General features: G+C 43.8%; 1 protein-coding gene across 1 annotated transcript in view; it reads right to left on the bottom strand.

Annotated features, from left to right (window-relative positions):
* ADCY10 (adenylate cyclase 10) overlaps positions 1–22,844 on the bottom strand; it is a 77,377-nt gene that overhangs the window by 3,095 nt on the left and 51,438 nt on the right. The window contains exons 21-30 of the mRNA XM_035010910.1: positions 16,258–16,327; positions 15,763–15,994; positions 13,840–13,947; positions 13,172–13,347; positions 9,577–9,733; positions 5,825–6,029; positions 5,649–5,745; positions 4,874–4,989; positions 3,895–4,012; positions 1,952–2,147 (exon numbers count right to left, since the gene is read on the bottom strand). Coding sequence (XP_034866801.1) covers positions 1,952–2,147; positions 3,895–4,012; positions 4,874–4,989; positions 5,649–5,745; positions 5,825–6,029; positions 9,577–9,733; positions 13,172–13,347; positions 13,840–13,947; positions 15,763–15,994; positions 16,258–16,327 — 1,475 coding nt within the window. The remainder of the gene's footprint in view (positions 1–1,951; positions 2,148–3,894; positions 4,013–4,873; positions 4,990–5,648; positions 5,746–5,824; positions 6,030–9,576; positions 9,734–13,171; positions 13,348–13,839; positions 13,948–15,762; positions 15,995–16,257; positions 16,328–22,844) is intronic.

Genomic DNA, 22,844 nt, shown 5'->3' with positions numbered 1-22,844 from the left:
ATTACTCTATCAAATTACATGAAATTACCCAATACATAATAATTACGTAAAACAAAATAACGTTTTCTATAACCAAGCAAGTCCATACCCTGAGTGAGAGCCAGTAGAATGCTTTATCATCAGAAAAAATAAATACATGCTCTATGTCAAAGAGCACGTACCTCTAAGCAGCAATGACAATGACCTTTTCTGTGTTTCAGGCAGTGATTAGTAAGCGATGTGAACAAAGTGCAGGAAGAGACGCTGGGCCTGGGTGTCCTGTGAGAGTTGGTGGTGCACGGCTCCCGCCGGGGCAAACTAAAGACTCTCCTCCCTACAGCAGGAGTGAAAGGACCTGCCTCCTAACAACGTTCCAAGGATGAAACGAGCTATTCTACTTTGAGATGCCTTGAAGTCCCAGGATGCCTTGTTTTGGAACATTTTGACATCTCTGAAACAGGGACATTCCTAAGTTTCAGCATCTGGGTTCTGCTTACACCCTTAAGGACCCTGCCAGCAGATTCTTCCCTAGATCATGAGAAGGTAGTTTGGTCAACATCTTGATTTTAAAGCCTTCTAAGACCCTAAGCGGAGAACCCAGACAAGCCTGTCCAGACTTCTAACCTGCCAAACTGTGAGATTACAAGTTTGTATTATTGGGGCGCCTGGGTGGCTCAGTTGTTAAGCGTCTGCCTTCGGCTCAGGTCATGATCCCAGGGTCCTAGGACTGAGCCCCACGTCGGGCTCCCTGCTCAGTGGGAGCCTGCTTCTCCCTCTCCCATTCCCCCTGCTTGTGCTCTCTCACTGTCTCTTTCTCTCTCTCCATCAAATAAATAAATAAAAATATTAAAAAAAAAAAAAGAATTTTGTGTTATTTAAGCTGTTAGGTTTGTGGTAACTGGGGACCCAGCAATAGAAAACGAATACACCTGTGCTCAGTTTTTTTTTTTTTAAAGATTTTATTTATTTATTTGAGAGAGAGTGAGAGAGAGCGCAAGAGGGGGTAGGGTTAGAGGGAGAAGCAGACTCCCTGCCGAGCAGGGAGCCCGATGTGGAACTCGATGTGGGACTCGATCCCGGGACTCCGGGATCATGACCTGAGCCAAAGGCAGTCGCTTAACCAACTGAGCCACCCAGGCGCCCCCACCTGTGCTCAGTTTTTAAGAGAACAAGGCAAACAAGTGTCAAGCTGACACCGGAGATTCAACCCTACCCTCTCGTGGAGGGCTTGTCCAGTCTAGGCTGTAAACCTAGAGGCGGGTACCACGTGTAATTTGCTCCCCCTTGTATCCCCGCAGCTGTACCTGGTGGTTACTACAGATCAGCTGAATATTTTACTTATGTATGTATTTTGGCACTCAGCACAATTTTGTTCAGTGAGTGGAAGAGATGCACGTTCTATGTTGCTTTTATTGAAGTGCTTGAACACTCATTTGTAAGTTTTTTTTTTTTTTAAGAAGTTAACTTAAAAGACACATTCAGGATCAGCTGAATATTTTAAACTTCCACGTGCAAAGACTTACCCACCAAGATGTTTATCACAGGAACAGCAGTAAAATGCTACAGAAAAATTCCTGTCCCAGAATAGTTCTGGCCTATTGTCTCACAAGATCTTTGAGATTTTATCTGTAAGAGAAAATACTATGCTTCCTTTTAACTTGTGGTGTAGAAAACAATGTATTGACAGGAAATCATTCACAATATATTTTATTTGAGAGCACGTTTTAAAAATGGAAACATGCGCATGTGCACATCGTAAAAAAACCTGAATGGTGGTGTCTCAATAGGTAAAAAGCGGTTCTCCCTGAGCAGTAAGGTTGTGGGCAATTTGTGTTCTCCTCGAATTTGGGAGGAAGGCATTACCTTAAAAATTTGTACGATAAACAGATAACTTCTGGAATCCGAGGAAATTATTATCACAAGGAGGTAGAAGACAGAAATCCACTTATGGGGTGGGTTAGCCTGGGCTCACCTTGAGTAGCTCGACTCCACTGTCTTGAGCATTCTCAAATTGACCCTCGATCTGCTTCTGAAGGTAGAGAACTTCTCCCTCCATGTACCTACAGATTCCTTCATAGTAGAGAGCTGTCGGCGTTCTTCTGGGCACTAGGTTTTTAGCTCTACTGGAAAATATGTGGAAGTTGTCCCATTCCTGAAGCCTGGCATACCTGCGTCACCACAGAAGAACACAAATCAGGGTTGCCCTTGGAATGGGCTGAGGCTCTGAAGTGGGTCTGCAAGTAACAGCTCCCAGGACCTGAGCCTGGAAGTCTGCCGTCGGCTCCCCAGTGGGAATGATGGGATAGGGAGCCGGGCAAGAATAGAATTTTTTGGTTGGTTTGAGGCAAACAGAATCCTCAGGAACGCTCAGGTATTAGCAACCAGTTATTTAACTCTTTGAACTCTAAAAAAGTGAAGGATATTGGACGCTTGGAGCTATAAATTCTAGGGCTTGAAGACATTGCTCCAAGTCCAGAGAGAGATGGCTTAGGCCAGTGCTGCTACTCAAAGTGTGGGCTACAGACTGGGATCACCAGTGTCACCTGGATGCTCCTTAGAAACGCAGGCTTGCTGGTCCAACCCACATCTGTTGAATCAGACCCTCTGGGGATGGGGCCAGGAATCCGCCTTAACAAGTGTTAACATGCTCTCCAGGTGATTCCTGTGCCCATTTAAGTGTGACAAGCACTGGCCTGGGCCACAGCTGTTGAAAGGAAACAGTAGAATAAAAAATTAGGATGACTTTTGGACTTTAGATTCCTTGAATTTTAATTCACATGGGCAAGTTAATTTAACTTTGGACTTTAATTTCTTTGGACTTTTACTGGTAAGCGTAATTCATTTTTAGAGTTCAATTTCTCCCAAGGAATTTTATAGTAGATTTCTATTCAATTTTGGAACTGCTCTAGTTTGTGGCCCTTTGTATAGGAATGTCTTCATACTGTCATTTAATCTCGTCACAAAATTGAAATATTGGACAACATGGCTGCATATACGAGATGGGAAGTAGACTAGGGAATGATGCTGTGGAAGTAATTTAACAAATGTTCTGGAACCTTGCTGTTGATCTACTTCCTTGAAGGTAAGACCATAGCTGCAGCTTTACTGAGTTAAAAACTTGATGAGTTAAAGGCATTAAGCCCCAGGCTTGATGGGTTAATGGGGTACAGAAGGGTGCTGCTTCCCCTCACGGTTTCCTTTCGTTTGAGGGAGCTCCACTGTGCAAAGCATGGCCTCTCTTCCCCTGCTTCCCTTCCTGCTCCAGTGGTCCGGAGGGACGGGTTGTTGGTGACTGTGGGAAAGGAGGTAGGCAGGTGTAGCCCAGGACCTGGCCCTCTCCATCCTGAGAGGGCTGAGGCCCACAGGGAGCTTCGTACGGCTCTCCTCTCTGTCACGCGTTGGAAAAAGACCTGTCTTGACGGAGGAGAACAGCAGTTTTCCAGCACTGCCTGCTGCTTAAGGGGGCAAGCCTAATATTGGGGTTCAAAATTAGGAAGCCCACCCACCTGCAGACACAAGCCACATCCTCCAACATCACTTCTGTCAACAATGTTTTTCAATAGAATTCCATCTTGGTGGGGGTGGGTGGGCAAGTGGTACTATTTATGTGTCTCCCTCAAACCCCAAACACTCCTCAGAAGCAAGTACTCTTCTTCCTTTCTGTATTATCACACCGTGGTGTGTCTGAAATAAATGCTTGTTGCACTGAATACAACTGAGGTGGTCTTGCCTAAGGGGGATGAACTAGGCGACCCCCAAGGCGCCTTTCAATGTAAATCCACTCTGACGCCTTCAATCTGTCTCACGTATAAATTATAAATTCTTTTTCTTTTCTTTTTTTAATCTCCTAGAACTCTTCTTCAGGAGTCAACCTTTTCAAATTTGGGAGTTTAGTGATATGCAACACATTGTTACCAGATAGCTACACAGGAATAGAGTCCCAGGAGGATTCCACTTTGGAATTTGAGGATTCTGTTGTCTTCATTTTGGTATATGAATGCCAAACATTCTTCAAATGTCTTATAAACAAAGCCTAAAATAGAGAGAAGCAGGAGAGCTTTGGTGGTGGGTCGGGGTGGTCCTGTTCTAGCCTAGTAGCTCCCCAGGAGAATTTCCTCCTGTGGGGAGAGGCCATAATCTCTGTTTACTTTATGAAGCCAAAGGGTCCTGGGGAGGGCAACAGCCTCAAGACCATGCTGCCCTGTGTTTGCAGAGCCCCAGCTTCTGTGCAAGTATATGCACATAGGGTACAAACTCCAGGGTTGGAGTTTAAACCAACCCTGCCCTGGGAGCCCTGCTGGAGTTGGCCTTAGTGCGGCCTGGGACCTCCCCATCTCCCCACCCATGCTTCCCTCGTTGGCGGCAGTATCTGTATCCTTTTCCAAAAATCACATGGTGGGGAATGAATGCCCAGCTTGGCCCTTCTGGTTACTATGGACACTGAAGGCTGCCTCCTTGGTGTAACCAGGACTATCCGGACAGAACTTGTTTTCCAAATCTCCAACAGCAACCAATGCCTGGACCCATTAGCAATTCCACCCTTTGTCCTAAAGCATGAGGTCTCTAAGTATATTCTGCTAACAAGTCCTCTAGTAAAAGGCACATATAAGAGCCTGTCAGTCCCCACACCGGTGTGTAAGTTGATCTCACCCTTAAACTGGCAGCTTACACCCAACAGGTTCCTCTGGACTAAACTCTCCTCCTTGCTGGTCCTTCACAATCCTTGCACCTTCCAGATGGCTCCTCAGCTGACCATGCTCTCCCCTTCCCTGTCCTAGAGGTCTTCCCAGCCAGAATCCTAGTGGTCTCAAGACCTTAGCCCCAACAGCTGCCGCACCACACCAACACACATACCGTGCCCCCAATTGCTTGTAAATCCCCAAGCCACATTTACCAGAATAAAGCATGATGTCCAGGCAGACAAAATAGAAGAATGCCTTGCTGAAGATGTGCTCTTCTGTTATAGAAAGGTCCCACAGCCACCCCAACACCTGGATCAATTGCTTGTTTCTGAGGCAAAGGAAGGTAGTAAGATTAGGAAGTGCTGGGGAGGAGAGGATGGAGTTGAGTGCTGGTCTTGTTTCCATGGTACCCACAATTCCAGACCAAATATGGCCCTTACGCAGATTTCAAACCCACTCCCAAATCTCAAATTGGCTCTTTGCTCAAACTGTTGTCACAGACCTCTGTATCACGGCGACCAGAGGCTGGAGCTTCTGGTCCTGGGGGCTCTTCTTCTCTGGGCATTTGCCTCTCCTGTGAAACTCTTCCCTTTCCCTCTAGGGAAAGCCTGATGCCCACGGCAGGATGATTGACTGACTCTCCTCCAGTCACTGGCCAGAGCAAACAGACTAGGGATGATGTATGTGAAAGAATGCTGTGCAGGGGCACCTGGCTGGCTCAGTCAGTGGAGCGTGCGACTCTTGACCTCAGGGTTGTAAGTTCAAGCCCCACGTTGGATGTGAAGATTACTTTAAAAAGTAATAAAATCTTAAAAAAAGAGAATGCTGTGCAAAGAACAGTGGTATCCCAAAGACTATGATTATCAGTCACATCTTACTGTAAATCCTGCTCCTTTGCCACCCAGTGGCCAGAGTAAAGCGAGCCCAGAACACACAATTACTATGGCTTCCTCCCTCTAATTTTGGAAAATGCTTTCAGCTAAATACCTGTTTTTCAAGAAGAGAGATTTACTAAGCCAGCAGAGGACCATGTAGTGTCTGTTGGGATTCCGGAGCAGAGCCCACATCCTGTGGGCTCGATATCCTGGGAAGAAAACAATTCCAGTATATTTCAGGGTGTTACTTGTATTCTGCATGCCCCTTCTTGCCCAGAAAAACCTTACCTAAGTCAATGGCCAAGTCCAAGTGACCCATTAAAAGCTTGGTATAGCCCAGTGTATCAGCCACATATGACACGATTTCAATGCCCGTGCCTTTCAGGGGGAGGTTGAAGATCTGTTCCATGGCCATGATTTCATATTTGAACCACACGCCCTGGTAGCCGGCCAGCTGGTGGTGCAGTGAATAGTCCAGGTAGGCCTTGATGATCTGAAATGGCAGCAGTGGAGAAGAGAAGTGGCAAAACGAAGGTGGAACCAAGGCAGGAAGCCCGGGGACATTGCCCAGTGTTGGCCAGTGAACATGGGTTTATTAAGCTTGAGAACGGAGCTGGTCATTTGGCCAAGGCATGGGTTTAGGTGCAGATACTAAACTGGGTCTCTGCCACCTGTTTATTGGATCATCCCAGACATGCTTGATGGCTCCTCTTGCCCACAGAGTCCTTAAGCAAAATATAAGAATTTTAATTTTTGTGAAAAATAAAAGTGGTGGCTTATATATATGTGAATATATAATTGCAGAGCAAAAAGCCGGGAAGGATTCACTCCATGGTGCATACTTGGGGAGGAATCTGAGGGACAGGAGGGACTTTACTTTTTACTTTATACAATTCTGTGATGTTTAATTTTTATAACAAGTATGTCTATTCTGTTGATTAACAAAAAAGAAAGGCGGGTTTGGTTTGTTTGCTCTTAAAAAGAGGAAAGCGTGGTTGTAAACTGAATTGAGAGACCTCTGAGAAGTTGGTTACTCCATAAACAACTCTTTCAAATGGTCAAGTTGCTCCAGAATATAAATGCTTAGGGACAGGTGAAGAGAAAGCAGTTCCTGCTAAAGAAGGTTCCTAATGATACAAGTGTCTCGCACTGAGCGCAGTCAGTGGGGAGGCATTTAGGAGAAGGGGACTTTTTTCCTAGAATTCTTCAACTTACACAAAATAAGCAGGCTACAGATTCTGTGTTAACAGACAGTTCTGTGGGCATTTGTTAAGCCACAAAGTCAATCTGAGGGGCTTCCTGTATTCCTGACCTGAGTTGTGTTTCAGATGGTGCTACCAGAAGGGGAGGGCAGCTGGAAATTGTGGACCAGGAGAGGACTGCCAGGCGAATGAAATGTCCAACGCTGTAACAGAGCCCAGGACTTCTTGGATTTGGATCAAGAGCACAGAGTCCAACTGCTTTACTTTATGCAGAAAATATGAAGCTCGGAGGTTATGGGGCTTGCCAGTGGTCACGCCACAGATGGGTGAAGTTCCGGAAACTACTCTCTCGGGGCTCATTCTGGTTCTTTCTGTTATTCAACAATGAGTGTGTCATCTGCTTTTGAGCACCCAGGGGAGCTCTTGCCAGGCTGCTCTGCCTTTGGTCATGACCATATTGTTAACCAGCCTCTTTCGATTCACTTTCCAATTTTGGCTTCTCCATTCTAGTCTCCTGTCCCCCAATGCCACCATGTTTTTAAGAGATAGACCCCAAATAGGGAGGGGAATTAAAGGATTTCATTCACTAAATATTTGCTGAGTGCCCACTATGTCCCAGACACTGTTACTGAAGCTCAGGATGTGAGAACGGTAACAGACAAGATCCCTGCTCTTATGGACTTTACAGGCTAGTAGCGGATGCAGGCTACACACTAACAAAGGAGCAAACAAGGAAACGTCAGATGGTAATAAGAGCTACTACAAGAGAGGGACAGGTTAAAGAGTCAGTGGGCGAGGTGGTCCAGAAAGGCCTATGAAGGAGGTGACCTTCAAGCTAATGAGCACAGAGCCCAGTAAAGGTCAGGGGATGAGCACTCCAGGCAGAGGAAATGTCCACTGCAAAGACCCTACAAAGGGACTGAACTTAATGTTTGAGGAACCGAAAGAGGTCTAATATGGCTGGGTTTAGTGGCCCAGGGAGCTACAGGAGGATGGGCAGAGGGCTATATTTGATGGGCTTTGTAAATATTTCTGTATCCTGGGCTATTGGAAGGCACTAATGCTGGGGACAGACTCCTGGCTAGGAATTTAAGCCCCTCCAGCATTTACAGTGCTACTTGACCATTTCCCTTAATTCCTGATCATTAATCACTCCAAGAGGAAGCTACTGCCCCAGAAGAAATCTAGACTTGATGTGCTTTTTTATAAAGGAACCAGATCATTCATTAGATGAACTGGATTTAGCTTAATAATTCCTTATTTTGTCTTCTGGAGTTTTCCACATCTAACCAAAGTTTTCCCAGCTTATGACTTTGTAGGGGCCAAGGGCAGGCTGCCCCCAAATGGGCCACTTTGGCATGAACATTATTTTGAGTCAAAGGCAATCAAAACCCAGCAGATTCAGGAAAAGCTTTTTTTTTTTTTTTTAAGGCTAAACAAATTTGTTTTATTTTTTTAAGCCGAAATAAAATTAACATTCATGTTATATTAGTTTCAAGGAAGAGCTCTTTGTCTCTCAACTGCCTGCTTTACTAGGAAGAGAGGTATTAACAGAGATTCCTCTTTACCTAAGGAATTTCTCTGCATAATAGGGCAACACCTTTGTTTTCCAAACATCTCCTCACCTTCCTGTTAACAGTCTTCCTCCCCTTCGTGCCCTCAGGCCCCTACCCCTCTCCCTAGCTCAAACAAGCCTCATGTTGCCTCATTGTCTTTGGAATTTCATGTCTCCATGGATTCCCCATACATACGCTATTAAATTTGATTTTCTCCTATTAATCTGTCTCATATCAACTTGATTCTTAGTCCAGTTAGAAGGACCCTAAAGGGCAGAAGAAAAAATCTTCCTCCCCAAAAATTTAGACACGCAGTTCTGCCAGTGGGTCCTGAGACCATCTCAGGGAGTGCACAAAGAAGTCAAAGCTGCTTTCAGGATATCAAGGCATTATTTGTGTGAGGAAAAATGGTGCAAGATCAAAACAAACAAAAAAACTCGGTGGATTGTCCTGTCTAGTTCACTCATTAAGGTTATCTCTGCCTTTCATTGTCTTTGGGCCATTTTATAGCTCTGTATGAGGCAGAAAACTGATAATGTAAATTAGCCTCTTGCATAGAAATGTAAGTGTTCAGGGGAATCCATGTGATTATTGCCCCCATGACTAGACTAGTTTTGCGTCCAGTCATAAATTGAGTTCTCCTTGGAACCAGTTGTAACATCTCACTAATTTCTCAGTAATTAATGTGTTTAATAGGATCTTTGACATGGGTTCTTTTTGTATTTCTATGAGTCATGATTTTATCTTTTTTAAAAAAAATTATCCTTTAACATTTTCCTTTTTTACCCTCATTCTCTACTGGTATATAGCGCAGTTTTCCAGGGGCAACATCCCATGTTGCAACCGAGTGAAATTAGAAACAGACCGAGAATCCACCTATCTTCTATGAAGTCGGACATTAAGATATTTGCAGAAATTTAATACGTGCCACTCTTCTCGCTCAATTTTTTGTCTGGGGGAATTGGTCTTTTGTTCTTCCAGTTAAAATGTTAATTACGTTAACATGTAAGAGCTTTATTTTTCTTTTAAATACCTCAGTTTTTGTTTCTTATAATTTCGGTAGATTCAACCCATAAAAACAAAAAGCTTTGAGGTCCTCAGGAATTATTGAGTCTAAAGTGATTCTGGAACCAAAGTGTTTGGGATGCTGGCCTTGGCAAAACAACCCAGCCCAGAAGGGCTTTGTTCTACCCTCGCGATTCTGCATCCCTGTTGGCTCCCAGTAGGAGTTTCCCTCTAAATGAGATGCAGAAATTTAAAAGCAGCTACAACAACAGCCTACCTGAAAATCATCTTGAGTTTCCAGGGCCGTATTCACTTGCATCATAGCTGCTAGGTGGCCATAATACTTGTAGTGGAAAAAATAATTTAAGCTATAGATCTGCCACAGCAAGGAGAAGCACGCGATTTGCCTGTAGAGTTGCGCCAGCCTCCTCTTCCTATTAGAGAAAATACACACGGGCTAGAGAGGAACGCAGGTACAGAAGCCTCGCTCCCGGCTGGGAGGTCAAAGCAGGTGTGAGCCTGAGTCCTGCCTCCTTTACAAGATGGTAAAGTGCAGGCACATTAATTTTTATGAAGCACATTTTCTCCCCCACCCAATGGGGAGCGTAATACCTACTTTGTGATGATTAATTAAGATAATTTATGCAAATCACTTGTCCCCTGTCAGGTCATCGCTATTTATTTATTTATTTGAGAGAGCAAGAATGAGAGAGAGAGAGAGTACATGAGAGGGGGGAGGGTTAGAGGGAGAAGCAGGCTCCTCGCTGAGCGGGGAGCCCGATGCGGGACTCCAGGATCATGACCTAAGCCGAAAGCCGTCGCTTAACCAACTGAGCCACCCAGGTGCCCCAGCTCATCGCTATTTAAATGAAGTTATTTTTAAAAGCCCATTTATTTAATTCATCACATTTGATTCTGATAACAAGCCTGGAAGAAAGGAAGAAATAATGAACCCCATTTTATGCAAGCAGGTGAGACTGAGGTTAAGTGACTAACCCGAAGTCACACAGCTAGAATGTGGTGGGGCCAGGGCTCAGGCTCTGTCCGCTTCCAGCCCAGCCGTTCCTATGTGTCATGTTCTCCACTGAGCAGGCTATCAGGAGCTAGGCCTCAGCTCAACAAAAGAAATGAACATTTTAACAATTACGTTCTGCTGTGATCTGAATGCATCCCCACCAAATTCACATGTTGAATCCTAACCCCCGAAATTAATGGTAACAATAGATGGGCGCTTTGGGAGGTAATTAGGTCGTGAGGGTAGAGCCCTCATAAATGGGGTAAGGCTCTTATAAAAGAGACCCCAGAGCTCTCCAGCCCCTTCCCACCATATGAAGATAAAAAAAAGTCTGTGACCCTGAAGAGGTCACAGACCTCCCCGACCCTCCCCGACCATGCTAGGACTCTGATCTCAGACTTCAGCAATAAATTTCTGCTATTTATAAGCCACCCAGTCTATGGTATTTTGTTAAAACAGCCTGAGCAGACTAAGACACATTCCAACAATGTAAAGGAATGTCACAGGAGATGGTGAACCTCCTGTGCTGAAGGTATTCAAGGGGAGAAGGACGACCACCTACAAAGAATGTTCGGGTTCTCAATCTTGGCTTCAACAAGCCATTTAAAAATGGGAACCTTATCTTTATGGTAAGCAAATTGGCTGCGATATTAGTGATTTAACAAAACCAAGAAAACAAAATATAATTAGAAATATTTATCAAAAAGCTGATTTTAAATAAAGACGAGAAAGGAGGAAGAAAGAGATATCCTGGGGGGTGCCTGGGTGGCTCGGTCTGTTAAGCATCTGCCTTCAGCTCAGGTCATGATCTCAGGGTCCTGGGATCAAGCCCCATATCAGGCTCCCTGCTCAGCAGGGGAGTCTACTTCTCTCTCTCCCTCTGCCCCTCCCCACCGGCTCATGCTCTCTCTCTCTCACTCTCAAATAAATAAAATCTTTAAAAAAAAAAAAAAAGAGAGATCCTGGAGATTTTTAAAGAAGAATTCCAGGTACTTTCAATTTAGACATTAATGACATTGATTCTGTTGTGGAAATCATTTTTTAAAGCCTCTTAGTAAACAGCGTAAAATCCCTTACAGAGTAAGACATTCATGAGGGCCGTAGAAACTCTGACTTTAAAGTTGTTCCTTGTCCTCATTTTTGAGATCAGAACCCTTTGACCAGACGGTGTTGGAAACCCACAGCTCTGCAGTTTCTTCCTCAGCAGTACTTCCCCCCTTTACCCTCATGCAGGTAACTTCTTATTCCTTTCATAAAATGTGGCTGTTAACTAGGCTTGCCAGATTTAGGGAATGCAAACGTGGGATGCCCAGTTAAATTTGCATTTCAAAACAATAAATAATTTGTTTAGAATGCACATGTCCTAAATATTTGTGTGACATATATGTATCCTAAAAAAATGACTCGGGGCATCTGGGTGGCTCAGTCAGTGGAGTGTCCGACTCTTGATTTCGATTCAGGTAGTGATCTCGGGGTGGCGGGATCAGGCCCCACGTTGGGCTGGGCCCTGTGCTGAAAGCCTGGAGCCTGCTTAAGATTCTCTTTCTCCCTCTGCCCCTCCCCATTCACACGCACTCTCTCTCTTTAAAAAAAAAAAAAAAAAGAGTAAAAAAATGATTCATTGTTCATCTGAACTTCAAAGTGAACTAGGCATGCTGTATTTGATCCGGCAACTCTACACATGACCCAAACTCTGATTCCCTCCTACCTCTCAGAGAGATCTCTGCTGACCTCTCCCTGCCCCTCCCTCTTGGTGTCTCCTGAGACCACAGGCACCATTCCCAGGAGTCTGCCCCTAACCTGCAAAGGAGCTCAGCTCCAGCTCCTTCCCACCCCAGGCTCCCCCACATTTAAGGGAACACTTTTGGGGGAAGGCAGTGGGCTTGGGGAAAGAGCTGTAGCAACTGGCTCCTAGAAATAGCTGTTTGCATCTCAGGCAGAACCTGTAGCGAAACCACTACTGGCCTCTGCCAGCATGGGAGAGATGTCCTCTGTCAGCTCTCTAGATCCCCAGCTAGGTGGCATTTCCCTTGGCGCCGATTGGATAGGGGGAATATATCCAGAAAGTTTTATTGTGGAAAATTTCAAACATACACACAGTAAAGCAGAAAAATATCATGAACTACATGCATTGAACACCCAGCTTCAACAACTACCAATGCAGGGCTTGAACTCACAACACTGAGATCAAGGCCTGAGCTGAGATCAAGAGTCCGATGCTTAACCAACTGAGCCACACAGGTGGTCCCCCTCCCAGTATTTTTTATAGTTTTTTTATAGGCAAAATTTACATACGTTGAGATGTATAAATCTTAGTGGTTTAATCATGACTGATGGATACTCCCATGTAACGCACATTCCCATCCAGGTACATAGATGGGTGGGCAGTCTGCCCTCTGGCAGAGGTCTTTGGAACCTTGTATTTCGGTTTGGGCCAGGGACGATACCCAGCGTTGTAGCCCTGGATGGAAAAGGGCTTGTGACTGAGGCCCCAGGAGCACTGGTACAGCTAGCTTCCAGTGGAACATGGCGGGTCACAGGGATTGAAGGGGCGGACTAGGGCAGGGCACTGGAGCTCAGCTTGCAAAGGGCTCCCTGATGTTTTTGTCACCTGAACTCACCTTTTGCAAAAGCTGCTATGAGGTGTTCTTGGGCAACCCTCACCTCGCCTGGGAGCCTTCCCCACCAGCCCCCTCTAGCCACCTCCAGCCCCCTCCAGCACCAGTGAGCCTCAGGGCAGAGCCACCAGGCCTTCTTGCACCCCCTAGAGGCCCAGGCTTTGGGGGCTGATGGAGTCTGTGTAGGTCTCTCTCTCTCAGGAGTGAGACCTCCAGCTCTTCCCAGCTCCTTCCCTTACCCTGGAGGTGAGCTCTCTTGGGCCTGTTGATTCACATAGTAAAAGTGTCTGTTTTTCTCAACGTGGGTGTGAAGAAACAGGGAGATTAAGTTGTAAGGAAAGGTTCTGTTGAGCAGCTTCAGTGCTTTCCGCAGCATTTTCTTGGCAAGCACCATCTGGCCCATGTTGAAACAGACCTACAAGGAGAAAGGAGGAGGAGAAAGGAGAGAGGAAATGCAGTGATTCTGGACTTAATCGGTGTGTTCCAACAACACATATTCCTGGGATTCTTATCAAAAGGGTAACTTAAGCCCCAGGAACAAAATCCCCGTGGGCCTGGCATAACAGTAAATGTTTGCAGATGAATGCTGGCTGACTGATGAGGATTTTGCGTCGAATCTTTATTGTGCATCATCTACCTGAGAAAATGTTTCCCCAAGCAGGTCCATGTTTGGAGGTTGTTAAAAAACCTTTCATAATGACGTCAGCCACGAGGACAAGGAAGATCTTGCTGCTGGTAAGTGAGGGCAAGGAGGTTTGAGTAGCAGGGCTTGATGTTCTGTGGTCTTGGCAAGGATTTGTGGCAGAGGATGGGAGGGGGTGCAGGAAGGACAAGGATGGCTTCTGCTTCTTCTATATAATGCCCCAGTGACCGGTAACACATGGTCATGTTTTTAATGGTTTCTTACCTGACCTTTGAGGCTGTAAAAGGTAGCAGACTCAAAAGTATGACTCCAGGATTTGTCGTCCTTGAGCATTTTCAGCAACCTCTCTCCCTCGTTCAAATATATGTATGCCTGCAGCCAGCAGAGGGGCACATTGTGTTGAGTCAGCGGGGGTCCGGCCTCTACCGAGCAGGGAGAAGCACCTGCCACCGCAGGACCCACTTCCACCCCCGTCTCTGGCTCTGGATTAGTAAGGGCCTCCAAACTCTAGGCAGCACTGGGTAGGTCAAGTTCCTGGTGAAGATCCTGGCCACCTGCAGGCCCATCTTTGTCCACTGGATCACTCGCTCGAGAGGATGGATCCAGGGCAATTTCTTCCTCTGAGTAATTCCACCCCCGATGGCCCCTATTTCCAACAATGTACCCACTGCCCCTGACAGTATCCCCACATCTATGAGAAGCTGGTCTTGATTTTTGGAATGAGTTATGGACATCGTTAGACAGGACAGACTTGAAGAGTAAAATAAGGCAAGGCGATATCCTCAAATTTCATTCAGCCAAAGGGATATGAGTGGGAGGCAGAAGAGGGAGACATGAGTTGACCTGGACCTACTAAATTATTTTTGGTGGGACAGAGGATGCAAATGGCACATTCTGGGTAACTTGCACCAGGGCTCTGCTTCCAATCATTGTCTTTCCTGACCATCCCCCATTCCCTGCTAATTGAGATGGGGGTGCTTAGAAGTTGGTCCCCAAGGCTACTTAAACTTTCTCTTCTTGGGACTCACTGATCATATCCCCCTTTTCCATATGTGTGTGTGTGTGTGTGTGTATACATATATACACACATATATATTCATATATATAATATACATGGGCGACTTTCATCTTTCACATAAATACTGAGAGAACTGGGGCTTACCAACATTTTTAATGATTTAATTTTTAAATTTTATAAAAATCTAAGGTATGAAGGTTGATTAGGCTGCTGTGATCAAAAGCAGTTGTAAATATGGAAGAGACCACCAGGATGGGCATGAAGTATAGGCATGCCTATTCAGAAATGTGAGTCAGATGAAGCAGGGGCCAGAGGAGCATTTCCTAAAGTGAGCTCAAGCAATGTTAGTCTAGTCAGCTGCTCTATGAAAGTGGTCTAAGGTCAAGTAAGTTTGAGAAACACAGTATGCCCCAGAACTAGCCTGACCCTCTGGAAGATTTACCTGTATCTTAGCATATTAAGGCCATGAAATATTTGCAGTAAAGAAACCTATTTAGCTTTATTCAGCTCAGTGCTTCCCAACTTACTTAAGAATTAATCCTTTTTATTTCATTATACATACATCGAATCCCCACATTTCTAGGGGCATATGCCCTGGAATGTTATTTACAATTATCCCAGAGAAACACTAGTGTTTTGGTGGCCTAAAGGAAGTGTATGATAATTTAGCACAAATTACATGAAGACCAAAGTGGGTGAGCTCCTTTTGGGGAATCACAAGATGAAAGCCAGATTTGTACTTATCCAAAGACCTACAGGTATTTGTGCTCACAGGTATTTAGGGAGGACAGAAGGCAAATGCCACAAGGACATTACTGAGGAAGACTCTGCTGAAACAGCAGCATTGATACCAAGAGTCCTTTCTGCATCATTTTGGGAATGAGATAGGACATCCACCCCCTTCCCATATAGGCAGACAGTTCATGGCAAGTTTCTAAAAGTGGCACTATTTTAAATGATGCATAATGCTAGTTTCAATTTGTTCTAACTTTCATTTCTCAATCTCGGGTCATTTCCCTTCTCAGCAATTTGATTTTCAGAGGAAAGTGGTGCTGGCAGGAATCAAGAACATGAAGTAATAAAAAAAGCACCCTAGAGCTTCCCTTCGGGCACTGTGGTCTCTAACTTGTCTCAAGGGTGGGTGGGGGGGCGGGGTAGAAACACCTTACCATATAATTATCACCCAAGATGAGATAAGCAGATGTAATTTCTAGGAAGTAATATAAGGCTTTGTTGTTTTCTCCCAAAGCCAGAAAATGGTGGGCCAGAGGCATGATGACCATCTCTACGATCTCCTCACACTGGCAAGATTCCAGAGGAATGATGTCTTCCTCAGACGTCCTCATTTTTGTTATAACGACATCAAAGAAACTCAAGATCTTTTCTCTTATTTCTTCAGGACTGTCCAAATGCAGAAATAAAGAGGAGGAATAACTTGTAGCTACACTTAGTTTTCGATATGAAAATATCTTTAAAAAACTAATAAAAGAGCAAGATAATCAAACCTGATGTAGATGCTACTGACAGAACTCACCATGCACACACCCCAACATCTCCCCACTCGTACCAAAGAGGCCGAAAAGAACTGACCTGACAGAAGATTTTAACAGTATTCTGAGCTTAATGACAGTTGTTTATGCCTAAACAGTCATGTACGCCTGTACCTGAGATTTTCAGGAAATATCTCAGATTTCTTATGAATCTCTATTTTGGAAAAGGTGGTCTCTTCTTCAGCTAGAAAATAAACAAACAAAAGAGTTGTATGAGTCACGAAATGTTCCATGTGGCAGAGATGTCTGGTGTCCACCAAAGACTCTTGTTCCCCCTTTCCCGACACAGTGCCTGCTGCCCAGCCAGAGTCTCCATTTCCCAGTCTCCACTGCGTCTCAGGTGAACCCACGTGATTCGTTTAAAATGGAATTCTATCAGAAGTAATATATGGCACCTCTGAGCTGAGATGGTTTGGTATCTTTTCCACACTTCCCTTCCGCTAGAGAGCAAATCATTGGGAGAATCTAAGGGATGGCAAAAGGACAGAATGGAAGGAGCCTGTGTCCCTGACTTACTGTGTTCAAGACCATTTGTCAGAACTTTCACTGGATCATTACATGGGCAGGAAAAAAAATTATTCTGTTTGTCCCCAATTCTTCCTCCATTGGGGAGGAAGAATTTCCCCTGCCGTTCAGAGGTCCTTATAGCTGAATTAAGAATCAAATTGACATGAGACAGATTAACAGGGGAAAATCAAATTTAATACATGTCAATAAGGGGAATCCGCGCAGACATGGAAATTCCAAAGACAGTGAGGAAACATGGAGCTTAGAAGAGCTAAGGAGAAGGGGAGGGGATCTGAGGATACAAAGGGAAGAAAGACCATTAGCAGGAAGGTGAGAGGAGATGTTTGGAAAACAAAGGTTGCCTTATTATGCAGAGAAGTTTCTTAGGTAAAGAGGAATCTCTGTTTAAGAGCAGGCAGTTGAGGGGCAGGGAAGAGCTTTTTCCGAATCTGATGGATTTGGATTGCTTTTAATTCAAAATAATGTTCATGCAAAACGGCCCATCTTGGAGTGACTTGCAGTGGCTCCTACAGTGTTAAGCCACTGAAACGTTGGGGTTGGTTATAGAGGATAACATTTTCCTCATTAATTTACACTGCAGCAACTAAAACTACGAATAAAAGATCTGTTTCTAGTGGAGAAATATAGACATTTAAATATATACCCCAAAGGCTAACTAAAGGGCAGAGAAACTTGAACTTAAAACCTTCAGTCTATCCAGACTCCAATAGGTTAGAAAATTCCAGAAACAAATGAGGATGGTCGGATCTAGCCATTTCCCCATGCAGAAGGAAGGAAGAACCCTCGACAGGGGAAGGGACTTGTCTCAGATCATCTGTTAGGGATAGAGGTAGGACTAGAACCTAGGTCTCCCAGCTCCAAGGCCAATGCATTACTCCACAGATCTTTTAATTTCTAAAAATGCAGTTTAGGCACCTAGTTATCACCTTCTTTTGAAAGTCTTCTGTGCCCTTGTCCCCATAGATTTAGTGCCCCGACTCATCTGTGCCCTGTGCAGACCTCCATCCTGGTCCTTAGTGTTACACTGTGTGAGGAATAATTTGCCCACCTCTCCCCCTAGACTGCCAGCTAATGTATTTCTAGTGACTGGATGCTGAAAAAATTGATTTATGCCTTTTTCCTTCTACTCTTCTAAATCTGTTCTTGTAAAGGTTACCAGTGGCTACCATGTTGCCAAATCCAAAGCTCACGTTTGTCCATATCTTACACCTCTCAGCAAGCATTAAATACAATTGACCACTCCCTCTTTTCACCAGGTTTTCTACCAACCATGCTCTTGGTTGCTTTCCTCATTGGCCCCCTGCCCACTCTGCTTTGCTCCTACTCCTCTACCAACATTCCCAATGTTGGTGAGCTTCCGTTTGGTCCTGGGCTCCCTTCTCTATGCACATTTTTCCTAGGTAATTTCATCTGCCCATGACTATGAATTCCAGTCACATGCCAATGACTGCCAATTGTTTAATCTCTGAGCCTGACATCTACCCTTAACTATAGATTCATATATCCAAATGCCTTCTTGGCAACTGTTGTTTGAATGCCTAACAGGCATTTAAAAATTAACATGATCCAAGCAGAATTCTTGAATCTCTCTTCCATAAACCTATACTCTGATATTACTAAGCATCAGAGCCATATATCCATTTTCTCAAGGCAAAAAACCTAGGCAATGTTCTGGATTCTTTTCTTTCCCTCATCCCATTCAGCCCATCAGGAAGTCCCATTGACTTTACCTCAAAACATACCTGAATCCATCTTCTTCTGTCCATCTTTACTATAGTGCCACCCTAGTCCACCACCAAATTTTATCTAGACAAATGTGAAAAACTGATCTCCCTTCTAGTCCAATTCCCATAATCTGTTCTCTACAGAGAAGACAGAATATGTTTTTAAAAACATGACTCAGATTTCCGTGGCAGAAATTGTTGGTTTCTTATCTCAACTCTATTGTCCTTTTTCTTCTTAGTAATAAAACTCAATTTTACTGAGGACAGTTACATTTTCCAGCCTCCCTTGCAACTGGATATAGCCATGTGACTAAGTTTTGTGTAGGACTTCTAGAAAATTCCTTAAAAGGGAAGGAGTATCCCTTTCTTTTTCTTTCTTTCTTTTTTTTTTTTTTTTTGGTTTCTCTTCTTCTTCTAGTGTTAAATGTAAACATGATGGTTGGAGCTCCAGCAGCCATTTTTGGACCAAGAGTTTCTGATGATCATGAAGCCTTCATATTAGTCCCAATGATGAGACAAAACATTTTACATGAGAGAGAAATAAATATAACAGTAAATAAATTAAAGCCACTCTAGCTGGGTCCTTGTTACATGTAGCAAATACTAATTCTAATTAATACATCTCCAAAGTCTTCTGACCCACTTAAAATAAAAGTCAGACTATTTATCAAGGCCTATAAGGCTCTTTTATGGTTTTATTAATTAATCTGTTTATTGTCTATCACATCTATCACCAGCCTTCATGAAAATTCTAATATATGAGAATAGACACATGTCTATCATTTTCAGCACTATATCCCTGATACCTGGATCGTGGCCTCACACATAGTAGATGCTCAATAAATATTTGCTGAATAAAATGCACATTTTTTGAAAAAAATCAATAAGAAAAATAAAAATGCTTTTCTCCTTCAATATCTTTCTCTTTTTTTAAAAGATTTTATTTATTTATTTGACAGAGAGAGACTGTGAGAGAGGGAACACAAGCAGGGGGGTGAGCTAGAGAGGGAGAAGCAGGCTCCCCACTGAGCAGGGAGCCAGATCTGGGGCTCCATCCCAGGATGCTGGGATCATGACCTGAGCTGAAGGCAGATGCTTAACTGACTGAGCCACCAAGGTGCCCCTTTTTTTATGTTTCAAATTGTAATAGTGATAGAACGAGATGCAGAGACAAACAACATTGGCTAGGAAAGGAAACAAAGTTGGGGAGTACAAGATATGCTTTTTGTCATTCTATCATTTACCCCTTAGGTGAATCATATTATTTTTAGTTCTCAATTCTCTTCATTTATGAAGGACGTATTTTCTTAAAAGTTCCCTACTTCAGAGGGGATCTGTAAAATTCAAAAGGAAAAAATATGTACAAAATGCTTGTAGGCTCTCAGAAGAAAGGAGAAAAGCAAAGATACCACTTGCTCATCTCTTGCTTTCAAAGACCTAAAAATAAGACTTCAGGTTCAAGGTGACAGATTGAATTCTTTTGTTTATCTCCAGTACCTCCAGGTCCAGGACATTTCACCTTATTAAAATGAGAATAAAATAATCTTAAAAAGCACAAACCCACAATGTATAGAATGGAAGGAATCAATTCCCGTCTAGGGCCATTGTGCTGGCTATCCTCTCTGGATGATATGCTCCTCCCCAGCTGTCAGTAAGACAAAATCTCTCACTTCCTTTGTCTTTCTATGAATCTCACCTCTCAGTGAGGGCCCCCCTAATGGCTCTGCATTCCTAATCCCACTTGCCCTAGCAAACAAGCTTTTCAGTTTCCTTCCTTGGGGTGGGATTTACCCCCCATTACATACTGTAGATTTTTTACTTCTTCATTATGTTTTTTCCTCCATTGCTTCTCCACAATAGAATGAATGCTCTTTTGTTCACTGATGTATCCCACGTGCCTGCAGCAGGGTCTGGCACATAGTAGGAACTCAGTATTTGTTGAATGAGTAAATGAAATGTCAGGTGGGGTTTCAATACATGTTCAGAAGGCAAAGGAGTGAGAGGAGTGGTCTCTGATGAAGTAGGTAGAGCGAGTTGAAGGACAGAGCCCAGGAGGAAGCCCATGGACTGCAGATCTTTGGGGATCAAGACTTAAGAAAATAACTTGAGAAGGACTTGAGGATTGAGAGAGAATTGAAAAGAGAATCAAATTCCTCATTATCTAATTTACACCTAATGTCTTTGAACCTCTTCCAATTCCAGCTGACTCTTGAACAATACAGGGGTTTAGGGACACCAACCCCTTCGCCTCCCCAGCAGTTGAAAATTCACATATAACTTTTGACGCCCTAAAAACTTAACTACTTAACAGCCTACGGTTGACCAGAAGCTTTACTGATAACATAAAGTTAATTAACCTATATTTTCTTTTTTTTTTTTTTTTAAGATTTTATTCATTTATTTGACAGAGAGAGAGACAGCGAAAGAGGGAACACAAGCAGGGGGAGTGGGAGAGGGAGAAGCAGGCTTCCCGCGGAGCAGGGAGCCCGATGTGAGGCTCGATCCCAGGGTCCTGGGATCATGACCTGAGCCGAAGGCAGATGCTTAACGACTGAGCCACCCAGGTGCCCCAACCCATATTTTCTGTTTTATGTATTATATACTCTATCTTTACAATAAAGGAAGCTAGAGAAAAGAAAATGTTATTAAGAAAATCATAAGAGAAAATACGTTCATAGTACTATACTGTATTTATTGAAAAAAATGTGCATATAAGTGAATCTGCACAGTCCAGACCTGTGTTATTCAAGGGTCAACTGTATGTCCTTCACCAGTATGACCTACAGGCACAAGGTTCAGGGATAATGGACAGAGTCTCCAACCAAGACAGGATATTATAAAGAAGACATTGCAAAAAAGAAAATTATCCTAGAAACTCGAGGAAAAATAAACTTTTGTAAGAACTCAAGGGACACCTGAGTGGCTCAGTCAGTTAAATGTCTGCCTTTGGCTCAGGTCATGATCCCAGGGTCCTGGGATCAGGCCCCACACTGGGCTTCCTGCTCAGTGAGGAGCCTGCTTCTCCCTCTCCCTCTGCTGCTCCCCCTGCTTATGAGCTCTCTCTCTCTGACAAATAAATAAATAAAATCTTTTAAAAAAGAGCTCTTTTTTCTTAACATATATTGCATTATTTGTTTCAGAGGTACAGATCTGAGATTCAACAGTCTTGCACAATTCACAGCGCTTACCAGAGCACATACCCTCCCCAGTGTCTATCATCCAGTCACCCCATCCCTCCCACCTCACCCCCCACTCCAACAACACTCAGTTTGTTTCCTGCGATTAAGAATTCCTCATATCAGTGAGATCGTATGATACATGTCTTTCTCTGTTTGACTTATTTCACTCAACATAATACCCTCCAGGTCCATCCACGTCGTTGCAAATGGCAAGAAGAAGAAGGTAGAGGGAGGGGAAGAATGAAGCGGGGGAAATCGGAGGGGTGGACGAACCATGAGAGACGATGGACTCTGAAAAACAAACTGAGGGTTCTAGAGGGGAGGGAGGTGGGAGGATGGGTTAGCCTGGTGGTGGGTATTGAGGAGGGCACATTCTGCATGGAGCACTGGGTGTTATGCACAAACAATGAATCATGGAACACTTCATCTAGAACTAATGATGTAATGTATGGGGATTAACATAAGAATAAAAAATAAATAAATATAAAAAAAGAAGAAGAAGAAAAAAGAACTCTTTTCACAGTATATTACTTGGTTCTGTAATGCATAGCATTTACATGGTCTTTGTAACGATTTATCAAATGATGGTCATTAACAATACTGGGGGAGAGGTCCTGAGGAGTAGTGTGACAGGGGTAAGTCCTCACCCTGGCATGCTGTATCTGTTCACCAAAGTAAGAAGAAAACAGATAATGTCAATTTGTTTTTTTAGTATATGTGCTGCCGAAGCGAGCACAATGTCAATTTGTTTTTTTAAAAAAGAAAACTGTATAAACACATCATTTTGTTATGGAGGCAATGACCAGAAAGAACAGTTAAGATACTCGCCCCTGAGATGTACTGAAATTGTCTGGGGCACTAGGGTTTGAGATTATTGTTTCTACTGTAAAACTTTTAGGGAAAATTTTAAAGTCCTTATTTAAAGATGTCTAGTTGATAGGCTTTTAAACAGGTGAAAAGTTCTGATAGGAGAAATAGTAGAGCTTTGGCCTCAGGCAGGTGGAGGGGCTGACAGAAGCGTAGACATTACTCAGAGACACAGGAGGGCACAGAAGCACCCGAGTGAAACTGCTAAGGTATATTGGAGAATCCAAAAATAACTGAAGTTGCTTTCTTTGACAGCCCTAGCCTGCTTAAAACCATTTGGGGGGAGGTGGGGAGCCTGGATGGCTCAGTTGGTTGGGCGTCTGACTCTTGATTTTGACTCAGGTCATGATCTCAAGGTTGTGTGACCGAGCCCCGTGTCTGTGGTCAGCGGGGAGTCTGTTTG

This window comes from Mirounga leonina, unplaced genomic scaffold (genome assembly GCF_011800145.1).
Source record: "Mirounga leonina isolate KUSES-001 unplaced genomic scaffold, KU_Mleo_1.0 Mir_154, whole genome shotgun sequence".
NCBI classification, from domain to species: Eukaryota; Metazoa; Chordata; class Mammalia; order Carnivora; family Phocidae; genus Mirounga; species Mirounga leonina.
Note: the sequence above shows the minus strand (reverse complement) of the source record. Positions and strands in the feature narration are given on the sequence as shown.